Source organism: Microcaecilia unicolor, chromosome 4 (assembly GCF_901765095.1).
Source record: "Microcaecilia unicolor chromosome 4, aMicUni1.1, whole genome shotgun sequence".
NCBI classification, from domain to species: domain Eukaryota; kingdom Metazoa; phylum Chordata; class Amphibia; order Gymnophiona; family Siphonopidae; genus Microcaecilia; species Microcaecilia unicolor.
In genome coordinates, this window is record NC_044034.1 from 346,855,315 (window position 1) to 346,876,126 (window position 20,812).

The window sequence follows — 20,812 nt, forward strand, 5'->3', positions numbered from 1 at the left end:
TTTGCCGTTCTCGGGCAGCGGGTCCCTGAAACCACCAGCCTTGGAAGTGGAACTCACTAAAATTTGCCACAGTACCGGAAATCAGTAAGGTCATCTTTAAAAAACAAAACAAAAACCCCTTTTCCTCGCGGAAGAAAAGTGCCAGAGGACCGTATCATCCTGAAAACAGATCATTTTGCAGTTGGAGTAAGCTGAGAACTAGTGGTCATTGAAAAGTCTGAAGATCTGAAAGAAACGCCAGAACTTAAAAAAAGGAAGCTGCTGCTTTTGAAGCCAGTGGTCCACTTTCTGCGCGCGGAGTGCTTAGACTTCATTCAGAGACTTTTTTTTTTCCTCCTGTGCACTCTGGGATCTCTCTTTCAGCTGCAGACAATGAAATACAAAGCGGTCTCCAGTTTACGGCTACCCAGCCCCGTGCCAGGCCAGGCTTCTTGAACCAGTCATTCAGGGAACTCCCTGGAGAGGGGGAAGGAACAAAAAAAAATTTTTGGCATCCTTGAAGATGATCAGAAACCACCATCAATGGGGGTGTATAAAAATAAGAATGTGACCCGGGAGAGAGCAGCAGTCACCGAATGAGTGGGTAGGAAAGAAATCTTTCTAAATAACGCCCGATGCTCTCTTACACCTAACGGGGACTTTTCTGCAGGGCTACTGGCTTGCACACAGCGCTAGCCTGGGCTACAGCCTTCCAAATTTGAGTGTTACCGTACCTGTCGCCCTATCAGTCGCCTGCCCATGGTTCCGGACACCCGAATGGACTGGGTCTATTATGCCAGTGCCATCGCCACCCTGCAGCAGTCGCAATGAAGGACAAGTCCAAAAATGCAGCCAAAACCAGGAGGGAAAAAGAAAATGGAGAATTCTATGAGTTGGCCAAGTTGCTGCCTCTGCCTTCGGCCATCACCTCGCAGCTGGACAAAGCCTCGATCATCAGGCTGACCACCAGCTACCTGAAAATGAGAGCGGTCTTCCCAGAAGGTGAGACAGAGAGAGAACATTGCATTTGGTTGTGCAGTGTAGGTGTGAAATAACTGAGGAGGTGCTGCTGTTTTCCGAGGGAAAGCGGAAGTTTCCCGGTGCCTCCGGGAACTTTGGTTTCACGCGCGCACGGATTCTTATGGGGCCAAGGAATGAGTTTTAACGAAATGAAAAGTTCCAGTTTGAAAGCGATCTGCCTTGCAGGAATTATTTAAGCTTAAGCTACTAACAGCCCCCTTCCCCACCCCGAGATTTAAAAGGCAGGCGTGAGCAATGTCTTTACAGACCCCGGTGGTGGGTGATCTGCTTTTAATGTTTTGCTCTGGCTGTGCGAGGCCACGAATCGTTTGTAGGATTAACGTTTCCCTTCAAAACGAGGATCGCTTTACAGACACGAGTGAAGTATTTTCCATCACAACAGATGCGTATTTGGCATTTAGGCTAGGAGTCCCAATTATGACTGTGAAATACATAGGAAGTGACAGGGTGACGCTGTTAGAAATTGCAACAAAGTAACGAAAGTAAGTCTAAAACTGTGACCAGAAATAAAATCTAAACGGAAAGAATACTTTAAACCAATCTAAAATAGCTACCGGTATAAAAACATTACTCTTTTCAATCAATATGTGATTCCAAGCTGTTTGGAAGATAGGGACGAAATTTGTAGTTAATACAAATTACATTCTTACTGATAATTTTCTCCGATCTCCAATTCCACTTGAAACCATGATCTTACTTCCATTCTTATTGCTTATATTATCTTCCAAATAGTAATTTATCTCACAATGAAACTGGCTTTTGATGAATAAATGTTTGTCTCTGATAATTACATTAAAAAAAGGCAACAAGCCCTCGTTTTGCTTTAGTTTATAACCTTTTCCAAAATCAGATTTTTTCGCAGACCTTTTTTAGGCAGAGCGCACAAAACTTTAATCTCGGTCTGAAATAATATATTAAGGTTTATTACATTTGATTAGCTCACTTTTTCAAAGTGAAGTACAATACGAGAAAGGTCCACAAAAATCACACAGAATATCAACCTGAAACTAAATCTAAATGCAAGGGAGAAAAGCTCAGGGCCCGCACTGATGGTTCTCATTTGGCAGAAAGGTTTGACTTCTTTTTTTCTACTTGGTTTGGTCAAAACCATCTGCTGTTCAGTGAACTTTTGATTAATAGCTTCTATTATAGGGACTGACGTTTCACCCTATGATAAGAAATTGTACTCGGACTGCTGAAAATTGTATTCCGTCTGCCTAGCATGTGGCTAACCACCTGCCCATTATTTTAAGGCTCAGTTCAAGGTGCAGGAAGTTAAATGAAATTAATTTTCCAATTAACTTAAAACACTTCAACCTTAATTAGTATCGTTAGAAGATATTTATGATTAGAAACATACACCATCAGTTAACCACATCTGCAGGTATTCCGTTGGAACGACATTATTTTAAAATATTTTTATGCGCGCTATTTGGGTGAGTACAATTGGAAAATGTTTCACTGCAAAACAAAACAGAAGATGTTTTAAACTTTCCAAGAGAAAGATGCACTGTTAAGATTAAGAATTTTTGGTCTAGTGAAATGTAGAATTCAATTAAATGGAACTGAGCATGGATAAGGTTAAATATTTTTACATAGTAAATTTTGGAGATAATTAATTTTAAGAAAATGGAGCTGCGTTTGCTACGGAATGCACTACAGCATAATACAAAGACAGATCTTTGTTTTCCTTAAAGAAGAAATAAAACGATATTTGATCTTGTTTTTATAAAACAATCAACCTATCTTCTTTGTATTAAATGTGAATACAGAAATCTTCATTCTACTGTATTACACCACATAAAAATGAGAATCTTTAGCCCTCTGCGCGTCCAGCAGTTTTACAGAAGACAACCAAAGTTTGTAGATTAGGTTTGACTTACCACTAATTTTGATAGACAAAATGACAAAAAGACATTTAAATTAAATCGTGGCTAATGTTCTTCCAGCAACAAAATACCCTCAAATCTACTCTCTATCCCCCCCCCTTTACAAAGCCGCGCGGCTTTGTAAAATGGGGGGGGGGGGGGGGGAGAGAGAGAGGAATTGGTCATCTGCCTACCCATGCCACAATTTCAGAATGTGACGTTTTAGTACTGTTGAGCCCAAAACTTTCAATGGAAGACGTTTTTTTAAAGCTCCTCATTTGTCAAAGGAAAATTTTGTTAAGACAATAATGGTTACAGCAAAATAAATAAACCAGTTCAAATGTTCTAGTACGAGTGAGGCTTAACTTTCCTTAATTGTGAACATTTACTTTAACAAGACAATTTTGTCATGGAACTTCCCAGTAAAAGATTTATGCATTCCTTTGCTTATGGGGGAGAGGTCCTGGGAAAGGGGGCTATGAAACGCTCCCTCGCTTCCTATCAATGGCCCAAAGTGAAAGTTTAACTTCCAAGAGTCATTACAACTTCCCCTCTCCACTTTCGCTCTGCTGCAATAAACAAAACTCTACGACTTGGCCTGCAGTGCCGGATAAAATTACCGCCTGATCCAGCGAAACTCGATCAAGCTATGTAGCATTCTAGCAAGATCAGAATATTAGATTAAGAGAAAGCGAGAATTATTCAACCGCGACAAAACCGGGCTTCAGGGTGCGAAACACGGACGCCTTAACTTATCTGAGAGGGGAGGGAGGGAGGGACACTGTTTGGGGCACTGTCAAATAATTCTTCACATACATTTCAGTACTCTGACACCAGGGGTTGCCTCTTCTTTCTGTTGACTTCAAAAACAGAATATTTTGCCTGATTAGTTTACACTTTGATCTTAAATGCCAAATGTATTATTCACTTTCTAGCAGGGAAAAAAAAAACCTTGGTGTTTCATTTTGGAATGTTGCGTGCACAAAATTAGAGAGAAAAAAAAAGGATAAACAATGATAATTTCCACGTCTGCAGATTTAGAAAACGAGACTTTCACGTCATGCCAATTTAATCCTTTACTTTTATAGCTCACTTTTATTATTCTTTCCTTTCTACCAAATGTACATGGCAGCCAGGTTAAAATAATATTGTACGTCTGACTTTTGGTTTGGAACCACAATGAACGTGTCATAGATAAGAAAAGGCAACGCATCCGATGCTATCATTTTAGAGTGCATGTCCAACCATGGGCCTGATTTGGTCAGGCTTTTTCTTATAAGGCCTATATGGTCTACTAATAAATGGATAGGGTGTTTTTGTTGTTGGGGGTTTTTTTTTTTGTTAACAATACTTTTAAATAGGGACACGTTAGAACCACTAGAGTCACTCAATATACATTGATTCCACATCAACTCCAGTATATTTTAATGTATACAAAATATCTTTATTAGAAAAATGTGCCATATTCATTAGCACTACCTAAAACACATACTACAATCATCCATCCACCATTCACACAATAGTACCTGACTACAATCCTCCAATCCCCTTTTACTTAAAAATACATACAACGTTCTTATTTAACCAATATACAATCACCAACAGGTTTTGGATCGCTGTTGATTTTCAAATCGCTATTAAAGTCCAATTAGATCTCCCATCCCGGCATTCCACCCGGATATTGTTGTACAGACTGAACTTTAATCAGGCCAAGTCCGTCTTCAGTTCATTTTGTAGAAATCTCTAATGCAATCCACCTTTACAACGTGTGGTTTAATATCTTCAAATCCTCCACAGGTACTCGGTGAAGGGTAACACCTAATCACGCTGACCACCCTTCAACATCTTCAGTCGTTCTGTGACTGTTCTCTTGTGCTTGACTGCTTAAATATTAAATGCTTTGCTTTTTGCCTATTTAGATTGTAAGCTCTTTGAGCAGGGACTGACTTTCTTCTGTGTTTGTACAGCGCTGAGTACACTTTGTAGCGCTCTAGAAATGTTAAATAGTAGTAACCGCTCCTGTTTTCACATCAACTGTTCCTCATGCAAATGCCGGTTCCCTCCTTTTTTTTTTTTTTTTAATGCAAACGAATCTTACGGGCTAGGTATAAGCACATACATAAACCCTTCTTGCCTGGCCAGCTCTACCAATCTGACTTTCAATTCTACCAGACATATTTTGTTTGCCTGTGTAGCTGTATATACCACGACAGTATCAGAATCGGTTAGTTACAACTAAAAGTTAAAAAAAAAAATTATTGTAATATGCATTGGTTTCCAAAGAATATAGAGTGAAACACATGTTTGGGGGGGGGTGGGGAGGGGGGTTATGTCCACTAAGAGATCTCTTCTATTTACAGGCCCTGGAATCGGTTTTTAAAAACCATAGAGTAAAACACATGTTTGGGATTATGCGCACTGATTTACAGGCCGCGGAATTTCCCCTTAGATTGTTAATCGACCTAAAATCCATAGGGTAATGAATTCTTTTGTTCCAGCACCCAAATTTCCTTCCAGTGTATTTCAACGCAGAAGTACTACCTGGTCTGGTGAGGGGGTTTGTAGTTGGCTAGGGAACAACCACGGAATCTGTGTTTTAAACATTTCTCTACTTACTGGCACTGGCTGTAATTTTGATTTTTTTTTTTTTAATTAAATCTTCTGAGGATACTTTAGACAACACGATTTTAAACAGTTAAATGTACAGAAATGGAGGTCGAGTAAAAATGTCTAACTGTAAAAGTCCGGGAGTACTTAAATTTAAGCAAAACCTATCACAAACCCACTCTAGTTTCACAGAAAAACGAATTCCTTGTCTGGGAGGGGGGGAGTTTCTATGCTGGGGAAAGTCCCCCCCGAAGTTTGCAAAAGAGAATTATAACTTTGATTGTTAAGAATCATGGAAGAACAGCCTAATTCCGCTTAGAACAAGAAATCCGTGTGGGTAGACACTACGCTTCTCACTTATAATCGCACAAGTTTAACTTTTTGTTCGTGGGTTGCTTTGTCATCACGTTATTTTCAATATATTTATGCAGCAGTGGAAGTAAATCTTTGCTGCTAGTTACAAATTAATTGTCATTTCAGGCTGTGCAGGTCACATTCTACATGAAGTACTTAGAAAGTGGGAAGAATGAATTTCTATCAGTAATATGGTCTATTCTGCAGATATTCCAGTTTTAAATGGTCTTATCTCTATTCACGAGGCTCCTGCACTCGTTTCAAAAACTAAACTTGACCTTACCTATTCATTGGAATAGCGGCTGTATTTATTGTATATACATGATAGTATTACAAGCACTTGACTGAGTAGGACAACCTATGAAATGATTGGCTAGATGATAACTATAAAATTGTTTCTACATTTGCCTTTCAAAGCTTATTTCATGCATGTTGCAAGTAAAGTTTCTTCCATCTCTCGCCTCCCTTAAAATAATTGGTTTCCAAATAATTACATAGTAGCGGTTAAAATTCGAATTGATAGGTGGTGGGGGAGAGGGGACTACAGTAGTGCCGGACATTAACCAACATTTTCTCTTTATCGAGCTCATTTCGAGGTGCCTTTAAAGTATACCTGAATGTAACTCACCTTGAACTACTATTGGAAAAGGTGTGAGCAAAATGCAAATAAATAATTTCTGTCCACTCATGTCTCCCGCTAAAATCCGAGGCTTAGGATGCAGCAATCGTGTCTGATAAAGCTTTCATTCCTGGGTGATCGGTGGCTTTTTTGGAAACAAACCTGTCTGAAGGAAGTGGAAATATTCTACTTAATTGTCACGCGCGCTTTCCCTCACCGGTTGGAAGCCCTTCCTTTTAATGCACAAAACCCGGCCGGATCGGCTTAATAAATTACTTCACGCTGAAGAAAGAGGGAACTTTTCCTTCTCAGCCCACTGCGGGATTCCTTGCAAGTCCTTCCTTATACCTTTTTTGACGGATCAACTAAGTCTAATCCAAAGATGTGATAGAGGAATCTGGAACACGGGTTCTCCTTAGAACTCACAAGGTATTATAAAGTCTTCGGATTATTCTTATATCGGTTCAATAAAAGGTATCACAGCCTGCAAAGAAGCAGTGTTCTTCAGGGCCATAGTGGAGAAATACGGTTCCCTTTTTTGTATTTTGAGATGTACATAAAGGTGTACCATTATGTTTCTTTTGCAGGGCATTGATTTATGAATAGTGTGAATCGATTTTTCACATACCTGCCCGGTAGGATTATATCACTGAATTTGCTGACTCGTTGAAATCTTGATGACTTCCAATATGTTTTAATAGAATAAAGACAATGAAGTCACTCCCTGTTGCCAGTTCTCTAGCTGTTCCTCACATTTTTCCATAGCAGCAAAATAGGAAAAAACTTTGGAAAATTAGGTACAGAAAGATTAATGGTTGCATAACATTATTTGCACGAAAACATTACTGTACATTTGTGAAAATAATATTTATTTGTTACATTTGTATCCCACATTTTCCCACCTATTTGCAGGCTCAATGTGGCTTACATAGTACCGTAAAGGCCTTCGCCAAGTCCGGTAGAGAAACAAATACATGGTGATGTTGAGGTCGATTAAGGCACATATAACATTAGACTCCTAAATAGATGTTGATAGCGTCACATATGGATTATACTTAAATTATAGAGGAAAAGCCTCAATCCTAGCGTGTGCTCCTTATGTTGTATAACAACGTTAGGGAGCACCGCCCGATCATCACTGGCTCAAAAACCTCTATTAAGTAACCCACTTCTATTTTCTTGTTTTAATCAAATTAGATTTCATGGGTACTTAGCTTGCTGCTAGAAAAATTTCTGGGCAGTCTCACAAACGGAATACAGTCATATAAACCCCGTCCACGGCCCGACTTCGGCCCAAGTTTCGCCTTCTTCCTCAGGGTCCGTGGGTCAATCGACTGTATTTCAATCGGTGCTAAACTCGCTTCGATTGAAATACAGTCGATTGACCCACGGACCCTGAGGAAGAAGGCGAAACTTGGGCCGTGGACGGGGTTTATATGACTGTATTCCGTTTATGAGACTGCCCAGAAATTTTTCTAGCAGCAAGCTAAGTACCCATGAAATCTAATTTGATTAAAACAAGAAAATAGAAGTGGGTTACTTAATAGAGGTGGTGCTCCCTAACGTTGTTATACAACATAAGGAGCACACGCTAGGATTGAGGCTTTCCCTCTATAATTTAAGTATAATCCATATGTGACGCTATCAACATCTATTTAGGAGTCTAATGTTATATGTGTATTGATATATGAAAGATTCGACTGCCTATTGTTCCGTTTGTGATTATTATTAGGAGTGGTCGATTAAGGTTCAGGCACAATGGGGACCGAAGAGAGGAGAGGTTATGTGGTGTCCATTATGAGCTTTGGTTTTGCTGTGTTGAAGAGTGTAGGCATTTATGTTGGGTCGGTAGGGTATGCCTTTTTGAACAGGTTGGTTTTTAGTGACTTCCTGAAGTTTAGATGGTGGTAGGTTGTTTTCACAGCTTTTGGCAGTGAGTTCCATATAACTGTAGAGTCCTGACCTCCTATGCCATAAACATAGGAGTATGATCCTCAATTTATGTAGAAAAATAAAACAATCCCCCCAAACCAAACCAAAAACCATAAGAAGGTTGTCTGTCCCCTTTACCCATAATTCAGATTTTAGTGCAGGATTTTTAAAACATCTGTTTTATTTCATTTTATTTCCTTAGGAAGTGCTTCATCTTTCTGAACTTTCCAGTTTATGGGCTTTATTTTTATCAATTGCATAATTTAATCCCTCTGAGACAAGATGTGAATATTTTAGCAGTTTCCACTACTCTTTAACCTGTATGGAGAGGTCTCTTAAGCAGCGGAAAGCATACGCATCTCCCTTAAGCGGCTCTGCGGATCATAGAGACAGTGAGAAATCCGTCTTCCTCACAGTGTTCTAGAAAAGCAGTTATCCATTCAAACTATGTCGACCCCCCCCCCCCACCTCCCTCCCACCCCCAATGTGGGGACTATCGCACACTGAATTTTCATGGTTTATTTCACATGTCACTACTTAATGTTTAATATCTCATAGCTGATGGATGACATTTAGCCCTAGTTAGCAAGGTGCCCCGATGAAGCATGTATGAGGGATAAATGGGAAGGGACAGGAGGATGTGAACTATGTCCCTGGGATTTTAGTGATTTAATAAAGGTCTGCACAGAGGGACATGCAGAGCAATCAGTCAGGGCAGCCCATACTTAATTTATAATCTCCTCGCAGGTCATTGAGCTCCCTCATTTTGACATACCATTCTCATTCATGGGTTTTCTCATGGGGGGGGGGGGGCAAAATGGGAAAAACTATGAGATGAACCATATTCCAAGGCTTCCCTTTAGAATATTCAAAGGCAAGGGCCCAGTCCTGAGTCCACCACTTAACAGGGATCGGTACTGCACATGCCTCGGACATGGCCCTATTTTGGGCAGGGGAAAAAGGGAGGGCTTGAGCAGAGGGTGGGGGGCAACTGTCCAGGGAACCATACCCCAAAGGTTATTGTTTTTTTTTAACTCATGTCTGGCGCAAATTCCCTGGGCCCTGGATGGATGCCTTATCTGCTAAGCGGCGTTCCACTACTGGCGATAAAAGCAGCACCACGAGGCCCAAATTCATTCCCTCCCTCCCTCCCTTGTCCATTCTCCTTTTTTACATTTTGTTTTGGGTATGGTTTATAACATTGTACATCCTGTTTTTTTATTTACTACTGATATGATTCTTGTTGGAGTATTAGATTTGTATGTTGACGTATTCACATTGTCGCAGCAGGCGGTCACCTGAGCTAATTTGGGTTGTTTCGTGTTAGCAAGGACTGCTCCTTAATTAGTGGTATAATGCTGGGGTCACTTACTACTACTACTACTACTACTTATCACTTCTATAGCGGTACAAGGCATACGCAGCGCTGTACACCATACATGAAAAGACAGTCCCTGCTCAAAGAGCTCACAATCTAAATAGGACAGAACAAATAGACAGAACAACTAAGAGGTAAGGGGAATTCAAGAGGTGGGGATAAAAGGGTACAGGGCAAGTGAGCAGTGGTTAGGAGTCAAAAGCAGCGTTAAAGAGGTGGGCTTATAGCCTGGATTTGAAAATGGCCAAAGACGGGGCTAGACGTACAGGCTCGGGAAGTCTATTCCAGGCGTGAGGTGTAGCGAGATAAAAGGAACGGAGTCTGGAATTAGCAGTAGAGGAGAAGGGGACAGACAAGAGGGATTTATCCACAGAACGGAGTACCTGAGGGGGGGGGGCATAGGGAGAGACAAGAATGGAGAGGTAGTGGGGAGCGGTAGAGTGACCTGGATGAATAGCAAGAGGTCCTTTCTGGATTCAGGAAGCCCCAGTGGAATGGCGGGGTGGCAAGTTAGCACTCTTGGGTTGGTTCAGCTAAAGTAATGGTTAATCTTTATCCTAGCTCAGGTGTTGACAGAATTTTATTACATCATAAATGAAGCTGCAGCCTGATAAATACCAGTTACAGAGTGACTGTTCTTATTTCACCTCTGCTTTGTTACTATCTGCCTTGTATTTGACCATCTACTTGGTAATCGCACCTAAGGGTGTTAATGGATAGGGACAGGGGGTGGAATAGTGTTGGGTGGGGGGGTTGCATTTATTGGGGTTGGGAGGGCTGGTGGTTGGAACTGGGACGGAGAAACAGCTGCCACTCCCTAAGTTAAAGATTTTCTCCCTTTCAGGGTAAACTGTCTTTGGAAGAGAGAAACAGTGCATCTCATAATCCCAGTTCTTTTAATACTGTTTTTAGAGCATGAGAGCAATAATTCATAGTTAATCAGCTACAAGAGAAAAATAGTAGGGACCGAACAATAATAAAAGTTTCTGAATAAAGAAACTACATAAAATACACTCTTTGGACTTTGGCACAACTTTTTGATTACTGTCTTATTCCTGCCATAATTCAGGTAACCAGGTCCCAATGGTTTTATTAATTAAAGGCCCCTCTCCAAAATGTTCCTTCTGTTGGGGCTGTGCTTTCCAAACAGAGCAAAACAAATACCTGAGCACTTTCTTGTTATGCACATATAAATTAGTACATGGTAAGAGATTGTTTTTTTTAAAGTTTATTAATGTTTGGTCTCAAGAGTTTGCATGCGATGCTTAGAATATTTAAGTCTGCCTTATATCCAGAAGTAAAAGCAGATTTCAATTACCCCAATATCAAGTGGGTAAAAGTCTCATCAGGACATGCCAGGAAAGCGAAGTTTCTAGATGCTATAAATGACAGCGTCATGGAGCAGTTATTATTATTATTATTATTTGTAGCATTTGTATCCCACATTTTCCCACCTATTTGCAGGCTCAATGTGGCTTACATTTGCCGTTATGGCGATTGCCATTTCCGGACTTCAGATATGCACATGATTTTGCAATCAAGTGCTACATACATGGTGGAAGAATGCATTGTGAACTTGCGTACTTGATCCAGGAACCAACTAAAGTACTTTATTTCTATCCCTTACTGGTCTGTAGGTCCTTGTGCAAGGGGTAATGGTGGTGGGGCCTCTAGACAATAGTGTGATCGCTGTGCAAACAGATTTGTCATCAGTTGAAAGAAGGCGCTGATTTGGGGAAAGTGTTAGTCCCCCAGATTCAGAAGATAAAACACGAAGTTGGTCTGGTTGAGGAGAAAGTTAAACAGTTGAATTTGCAAGTCGAAAAGCAAGCAAAAGATGTTCAACCAGTTCAAGAAATACAAAACAAAATATGCTGAAAGACTTAACAAATTTAAGAAGGAAGACAGAGATTTTCGAGATTTATTCTAGAAGCAACAACTTGCGATTTATAAATTTTCCTTGCTTGTTTTCTGTTGCTCCAAGAGAGATGTTAAAATTTATATTTTAAAGAAATTCTTCACATAGGGGAGGAAAATATCCCCCCCCCCCCCCCCCCCCGTTTGCTCAAGTTTACTATCTCCCTCCCAGAAGTCGACTAATACAAGAAAATCAATCCTTAGACGTAACGAATTTATTGGAAACATCAGAAACTGAACAAATAACACCAGCTATTCTGATAGCGACGGTTGCCTTATCGCCAGATAAAATCTGGATATTAAAAATGTTTTATAAAAATCGAGAAAAATTGTTTAAGGGACTAAAAATTAGTGTTTATCCAGATGGTCTCAAGGGAGACCCAAACACGTCGGAAAAGATTTCTTTAAAAAAAAAAAAAAAAACAAGAAACGATTCAATTGGGAGCATCTTTTCTTTCTTAAATTTCCTTGCAAATGTCTAGTTAACTACCATTCTGAGAAATTTATTTTTTACGATCCCTCCCAACTTGAGTCATTTATTACAGCTAGAAGAGTAGTTGGCGTAGAGGCTCCAACAATTAGTAGCTCATGATATACTATATATAGGATCAAGCATACATCCGTTTACTTTCTTTAACTATATGATGTGTATTCTTGTCGATTCCCACTTCAGGCACAGGCAGCTCCTTGTGACTCTGGGCAAGTCACTTAACCCTCCATTGCCCCTTGTAAGCCGCATTGAGCTTGCCATGAGTGGGAAAGCACAGGGTACAAATGTAACAAAAATGAAATAGATACTATTGGAGATTCTATATGGAATGTTGCTACTATTGGAGATTCTATATGGAATGTTGCTATTCCACTAGCAACATTCCATGTAGAAGGCTGCGCAGGCTTCTGTTTCTGTGAGTCTGACATCCTGCACATACGTGCCTTAACTATTCTTTGAGTGAAAAAATATTTCCTCCTATTTGTTTTAAAAGTATTTCCACATTACGTCTTCGAGTGTCCCCTAGTCTTTGTACTTTTGGAACAAGTAAAAAATTGATTTACTTCTATTCGTTCTACACCACTTACAATTTTTTAGACCTCAATCCGTCATCCGTCTCTTTTCCAAGCTGAAGAGCCCTAACCTCTTTAGCCTTTCCTCATATGAGAGGCGTTCCCTCCCCTTTATTATTTTGGTTGCTCTTCTTTGAACCATGGAGTGATACAAAGGCATTATAGTGTTTTTGGTCTTATTCACCATCCCTTTCCTAATAATTCCTAGCATCCCGTTTGCTTTTTTGGCCGCTGCCACACACTGGGCAGAAGATTTCAGCATATTGTCTGACGTCACCTAGATCTTTTTCTTGGTGCTGACTCCCAAAGTGGACCCTAGCATCGGGTAACTATGATTCGGTTATTCTTTCCAACGTGCATCATTTTGCACTTGTCCACATTAAATTTCATCTGCCATTTGGATGCTCAGTCTTCCATCTTCCTAAGGTCTTTCTGCAATTTTTCACAGTCCCTATGTGTTTTAACAGCCTTGAGTTTTGGGCCCTGTTTACTAAGGTGTGCTAGCATTTTTAGCGCATGCTAAAAATAAGCATGTGCGCTAACCGTGTACATGATTAGTGTGTGCTAATGCTTAGCACACGCTAAAAACGGTAGCACGCCTCTAGCATGGCTTAGTAAACAAGGCCCTTTGTGTCTTCTGCAAACTCTGAAGTGAAGCACACGTCGACAAAATTCTGTGCCTATAAAAATTAGCTTTTCAACATTTTTTTTCCACTTGAAAGGCTTATATTTAAGTGGAGCAAACAGACACCAATGTATGCTTTCACTTTCGTGTTTGCTCAGACTCGCACACATTTGTTTCTCAGTACCTTAGAGGCACTTAGAGGTCTGCATGAGCTTCCTTCCACTTCTGAACTAAATCAAAACTGGCAAATTTTAAACAAAAAATCAGAAGAAATCTGGGAGAGTGGTAAGATGGCCCAGCTGCCCTCTGAAGTTTTGTATTCTTTACGTAAATTTCCTCTCTGCAATTGCAGTTACCTTAACTGAGAAGAAGGGGACAACCGGCAGTCAGACGCCGATAGCCAGCGTTTTGTTCCCTGAGCAGCAAGTGCAGGACTGCTGCGCGACGAACTGCCCACATGAAAGGTTGGTGAGTCCTTTGATTAGTGCCGGTGAAGGAGCGTCGACACTCTTGGACCTGGAAAAAACTCCATCGCTCCCGAATTATTCAACCACCATGTCCAAAGGAGTGGAGGAGTGAGTTAGAGGCATATGCTGAAACGAAGGACGTTTACAGCAGAACCCGCATCGGTGGAACCACTCCTAAACACCTTGGAAATCAACTTGGAGTTTACATTGAATAACATCTGGAAGGCGCCTCGGGACCTAATGGTGGCAGTAAATAATTTTGTTTCAGATATAATTTTATTAGAGAGTTACATGAACAATTTAACTGAACCCTTTGAGAGTGAAAAATTGATATAACAAATGATTCTACACGAGCAAGAAGTGGTTATGATTTTGAAAATGATAATAGACCAGAAACTTTGAATAATAAAATTAATATTATTATAGATGATTAATATCGAGATTATTGTTTTTCCCAGAGTTCCGGGTATGACTCCTAAAGTTTTCCTCAGAAATATTTCCTCAATTTTTACTTTAAAAGGAGTGAAGCCTGTGAAAACTGGGATTACTTTAATCAGTGGGATTTGAATTAGAGATTTAAGTATATGTATTGTTAAATAACTTCTGGTTTTTTAAAGAGAGAGAATGTAATCAGATGTATTATTTCTAACTAATATTGGACAATAAGTATGTTTTCAATGAAATGATTTGACTATACACCGTATTGGCCTTGAAGAAGCCAACCAGATGATCAATGTGGAATAATGAATTAGATGAGTAATATCTGGGGATAATCAGGTTAATACCACTTTTTTTTTCTGTTTACTGATCTCCTTGTCTTGTTTCACTCTCCCTAATTAGTGGTCTAAGGAAGAGAATAGAATTACCTGACTGAAATAATTCCTATATATTACTTTCTCTCTGTATTTCCAGCAAGTTGTTTTATCACTTGAAAAATTTAAATGGTTATAAATAAAAAAAAAAAATCATAAGAAATCCTCTCTTCAACCCCTGCAAAATAATATTAGATGAAATAGCACCCATACAAACAAGAACCTCACACAAACACAACGCGATACCGTGGTTCAACGAAGAACTGAAAAAAACTTAAAACACAATACAGGAAACATGAGCGAGCATGGTATAGAACAAAAAATGATACTACATACAACACTTGGAAACAAACACAAAGATAATACAAATACGCAATAAGACAGACCAAAAGATTATACTATAAAACCAAAATAGAGACAGATCACAAAGATACGAAAAAACTATGCCAACTCGTGAACAAACTCCTAGATACCAACATGGTCACTACAATGAACACAGACATCCCACCCGCAGAGAAACTCGCCAAATATTTTAACGAAAAAAATCATAAACCTAAGCAACACGCTACCTCAAGTCAATATTGACATTGAAAACTTCCTTAACGAGCTGGACCCAACCCCTGGTGAATACCCGGCTAACCGAACCTGGTCAAGCTTTACCCCTCTGACCGCCGAAACAGTTACCCAAGTGATCAAGAAGTTCTCCAACTCTCACTGCAAACTCGATACCTGTCACAGCTACCTACTGAAATCCGCCCCAGAACGCTTCATTGCAGACCTCACATCTCACCTGAACTACATGCTACAACAAGGTCACTTCCCCAAGGAAAATGGCAACATTCTACTCACTCCAATACCAAAAGACACCAAGAAAAAAACAGATGACATCACCAACTACGGACCAGTAGCGTCCATCCCGCTGGCAGTCAAGCTGATGGAAAGCATGGTAACCAAACAATTTACAGACTATATAACCAAATTCTCCATACTACACGAATCACAGTCAGGATTTCGCCCCCTCCATAGCACCAAAACAGTATTACTCACCCTTCTAGCCAGTGGCGTACCGGGGGGGGGGGGCGGTGGGGACGGTCCACCCTGGGTGCACGCCGCACACCTGTCTGCTCAGCTCGTTCCGTGCTCCCTCTGCCCCGGAACAGGTTCCGGGGCAGAGGGAGCATGGAACGAGCGAAGCAGACAGGCGCGCGGCACCCCCCCAGCAGGTAAAAATGCACCCGGAGGGGGTGTCCTTTCACTGGGGGTGGTGGGGGTCGCACTACACCCGGGGGGGGGGTCCTTTTGCCAGGGAGGGGCACTGCACCCGGGGGGTGCATCGGCGATCCGCCCCAGGTGTCAGCCACCCTAGGAACGCCACTGCTTCTAGCCAAATTCAAACAAGAAATAGCAATAGGCAAAAGCATCCTCCTCCTCCAATTTGACATGTCGAGCACATTCGACATGGTAAACCACAATATACTAATAAGGCTACTAGACAAGTTCGGGATTAGTGGAAACACACTCAACTGGATCAAGGGCTTCCTAACCACAAGGCCATATCAAGTACAGTCAAACTCAAACATATCATCACCGTGGAAAGCAGACTGCGGAGAACCACAAGGATCACCATTATCACCGACCCTCTTCAACTTAATGATGATCCCACTAGCCAAGTCCCTTTCCAACAATGGCCTTAACCTTTTCATCTACGCAGACGATGCCATAATTTACATTCCTTACAAAACTAAATTGGCAGAAATCGCCAACAAAATCGAGCTAAGTTTGAACATCATGGACTCATGGGCCAACGCATTTCAACTAAAACTCAAAGAAAAAACACATTGTCTTGTCCTCTCATCCCACTACAACACGGACAACCCCACAAGCATCAACACCCCAGGTCATACCCTCCCTATTTCAGACAGCCTGAAAATCCTCGGCGTCATAATAGATCGCAACCTTACACTGGAGAGCCAAGTAAAATCCACCACAAAGAAAATGTTGCTGGGTATATTCTTGTGTGAGTTTTGGAAGTTGGTGCTGTTATGAAATGGTAGATTTGTTCTATAAGTCCTGAGTGGCTTTTGTAGGTTTTTCTTTTCTTAATTACTTTACAAGATACCTGGTGCTGGAGAGGGTTTATGTTGCTGTTATTGAGAAGACACCAAAACCAGACATTTATTTTGTATGGTGAATTGTTTGCGGAAATGTCCTGGTACCCACTGCTTGTATCAGTAAGGCTTCTGTGAATGCAGATTATGTTTAAACTTAATACCTTGTTGGTCCAGTGTACAGGGTCGGAGTCATTTTATTTATTTTTTGTTTTTGTTACATTTGTACCCCGCGCTTTCCCACTCATGGCAGGCTCAATGCGGCTTACATATTGTATACAGGTACTTATTTGTACCTGGGGCAATGGAGGGTTAAGTGACTTGCCCAGAGTCACAAGGAGCTGCCTGTGCCTGAAGTGGGAATCGAACCCAGTTCCCCAGGACCAAAGTCCACCACCCTAACCACTAGGCCACTCCTCCACTGTTGCTACTATTTGAGATTCTACATGGACTGTTGCTATTCCACTAGCAACATTCCATGTAGAAGTCGGCCCTTGCAGATCACCAATGTGGCCGCACAGGCTTCTGCTTCTGTGAGTCTGACGTCCTGCACGTATGTGCAGAACGTCAGACTCACAGAAACAGAAGCCTGTGCAGCCTTCTACATGGAATGTTGCTAGTGGAATAGCAATTCCATGTAGAATCTCCAATAGTATCTATTTTATTTTTGTCATGGCAGGCTCAATGCGGCTTACATGGGGCAATGGAGGGTTAAGTGACTTGCCCAGAGTCCCAAGGAGCTGCCTGTGCCTGAAGTGGGAATCAAACTCAGTTCCTCAGTTCCCCAGGACCAAAGTCCACCACCCTAACCACTAGGCCACTCCTCCACTGTTGCTACTATTTGAGATTCTACATGGAATGTTGCTACTCCACTAGCAACATTCCATGTAGAAGTCGGCCCTTGCAGATCACCAATGTGGCCGCGCAGGCTTCTGCTCGTATAGACTCACAGAAACAGAAGCCTGTGCAGCCTTCTACATGGAATGTTGCTAGTGGAATAGCAACATTCCATGTAGAATCTCCAATAGTATCTATTTTATTTTTGTTACATTTGTACCCTGCGCTTTCCCACTCATGGCAGGCTCAATGCGGCTTACATGGGGCAATGGAGGGTTAAGTGACTTGCCCAGAGTCACAAGGAGCTGCCTGTGCCTGAAGTGGGAATTGAACTCAGTTCCTCAGTTCCCCAGGACCAAAGTCCACCACCCTAACCACTAGGCCACTCCTCCACTGTTGCTACTATTTGAGATTCTACATGGAATGTTGCTTCCACTAGCAACATTCCATGTAGAAGTCGACCCTTGCAGATCACCAATGTGGCCGCACAGGCTTCTGCTTCTGTGAGTCTGACGTCCTGCACGTACGTGCAGAACGTCAGACTCACAGAAACAGAAGCCTGTGCAGCCTTCTACATGGAATGTTGCTAGTGGAATAGCAACATTCCATGTAGAATCTCCAATAGTATCTATTTTATTTTTGTTACATTTGTACCCTGCGCTTTCCCACTCATGGCAGGCTCAATGCGGCTTACATGGGGCAATGGAGGGTTAAGTGACTTGCCCAGAGTCACAAGGAGCTGCCTGTGCCTGAAGTGGCAATCAAACTCAGTTCCTCAGTTCCCCAGGACCAAAGTCCACCACCCCAACCACTAGGCCACTCCTCCACAGGGTACATAATTTAATTGCAACAATTTTAGCTCTTTTATATGCTCTGCTGCTGGTAACAGGGATATGTGGCTACTGTGGGGTGGAGCCATGGACAGTCACACACGTCCCCTAAGAGGCCCATTTACTAAAGGGTTGCCACGTGGCAACCTGGAACTACTTCTGGCCCACCATGCGCCATTTCATCACTAGTGTAAATATTTTTAAAATATTTCTGCAGGGGGTTACCCAGTGGTAATCAGACAGCGTCGTGCACTGTCGGGTTAGTGCGGGAGCCCTCACTGCCACCTCAATGGGTGGCAATAAGCGCTATCCCCCCCCCAAATGGCCAAGCGGCAAGAGCAAACTTACTACATGGCCATTTCTTTTTTTGGCCTTTTTACCTGCCGTGGTAAAAGCGGGCCCTGGCGTGCGGCAAAAACAGCTGTCACCACTAGCGCAGGGCTCCTTTTACCACAGCCCTTTGGCCTGATATACCAAATTTCTCCAGTGCATGTATCAAGTAGCCACATGAGCCTCTTTCGAAGGCTCCTTTATCTGGATCTTGAAAGGTGCAAACGTCTATACGAATAGGCAAGGATTCAGTTTTGGTTGTCTGTGCCGAGTTTATAGCTGCCAGCAAACTCTCCTGGCATTAATCACTGACCCCTGGATTTTATAAAGGTTGCCTGGATCCCAGATACATGCGCAAACTAGTTAATGAACCATTAACAATCAATTATTGGCTTTATTTGTCAATAATTAGGATTTACGTGCAGATCTGCCTATGCGCTATTCTATAACACTGTGCGTCTAAGTTGTCTCGTTAGCAGCTCAGAAGGGGGTGTGGCCAGAGGAGGGGCATGGCCGGGTCAGGGGTGTTCCCAAAATTTAGAAGCAGTGTAATAGAATAGGGTCATTTAGGCACCCAAAACCATTAGTTGTGCGCAATCATTCACAACAGGTCCTAACAGGTGTAAATCCTCACGCCCAAAGTTGGGCATGAAAATTCATGCTAAGCACCAAGAGCTAGATTCAACATCTGACAACTAAAAGATCGGCCCCGAAAAAAAGCGTGTCCGGGTATTCTATAAGCTGCACCTAAAGTTAGGCACAGTTTACGCCTAGGGATTGCATCTAACTTTAGGTGCAGCCACTTGCACCAACGGAAATGTGGTTGCAAATCCTCAATCCTTTTACATTATACGTGTAAATCCTCAGAATTCCCCCAAACCGCCCATGACCCTCCGACTGCCACACCCCTATTTTAGACTCGCAAGTAAACTTTAGATGCAGATCCCACACCTAAAACCAGTTAGCGCTAATACTTGCTTATTCAATTAAATCAAGGTCCTTTTACAAAGGTGCATAACGGCCTAAGCGCATCCAGCATGTGCCAAATCGGCATTACCGCTCAGCTACCGCGTGCCCCAGGCAGTATTTCTGAATTTGACACGTGCCAAAAACACGCAGTAGAAAATACTTTCTATTTTCTACCGCGTGGTGCTTACCCAGTGGTAAATGGCAGTGGACGTGTGCTGCGTGCCTACCAACCGGGTAAGCGCATGAGACCTTACCGCTAAGTCAATGGGTGGCGGTAAGGTCTCAGGACAAAAATGGACATGCGCTGGTTTTTATTTTGCCACATGTCCATTTTCCACCCCCTTAAAAAAAGACCCTTTTTCCGAGACGGGGCAAAAACTGGCTTGGCGTGCACCCAATAGACGCGCTTGCACTGCCACAGGCCACGTTTTGCCACGGCGTAGTACAAGGGCCCCATCGTGCATAAATTGGGGACACACCCAAATTTACACACGCATTTTTAGGGGGGTGAGTGACCTTTATAGAATTGGCTCTTAGTACAGATCTTAACAGCACCCGACTTTCAGGGTCATTTACTGAATGTCCACCCTCGACAAACCTAACGTGATTTTCAGATAGGAGCTGTGTAATCCTAGAGGTCATTTTCAAAGGTTTGCAAGGCATTTACATGTGAAAATGCCCTACATGATTTTAGAAAGCTTCTATATATTTAGATCTGCACCACACCTCATTTGGACGGAAGCATACTATGGAAGTGGTCTGAGTGGGCCAGCAAAGATTGAATGTATTTCCAATTTTATAATGGCAAATACACATATATGATAGAGGTCTATAAAATACTGAGTGGAGTGGAACGGACAGTGGTAAATTGCTTGTTTACTTTTCCCAAAACTACTAGCATTAGGGGGGCATACAATGAAGGTACTAAGTAGTAAAGTTAAAACAAACCAGAGAAAATATTTCTTCACTCAACGTGTAATTAAACTCGGGAATTTGTTGTCAGAGAATGTGGTAAAAGCAGTTAACTTAGCAGGGTTTAAAAAAAGGTTTCGATAATTTCTTTAAAAAAAAAAATCC

The 20,812-nt window shown here is 41.7% G+C and overlaps 1 protein-coding gene across 1 annotated transcript in view; it reads left to right on the top strand.

The window, feature by feature from the left end:
- The first annotated feature begins 408 nt into the window (after window positions 1–408).
- SIM2 (SIM bHLH transcription factor 2) overlaps window positions 409–20,812 on the top strand; it is a 97,492-nt gene continuing 77,088 nt past the window's right edge. The window contains exon 1 of the mRNA XM_030199683.1: window positions 409–981. Coding sequence (XP_030055543.1) covers window positions 807–981 — 175 coding nt within the window. The 5' untranslated portion in view covers window positions 409–806. The remainder of the gene's footprint in view (window positions 982–20,812) is intronic.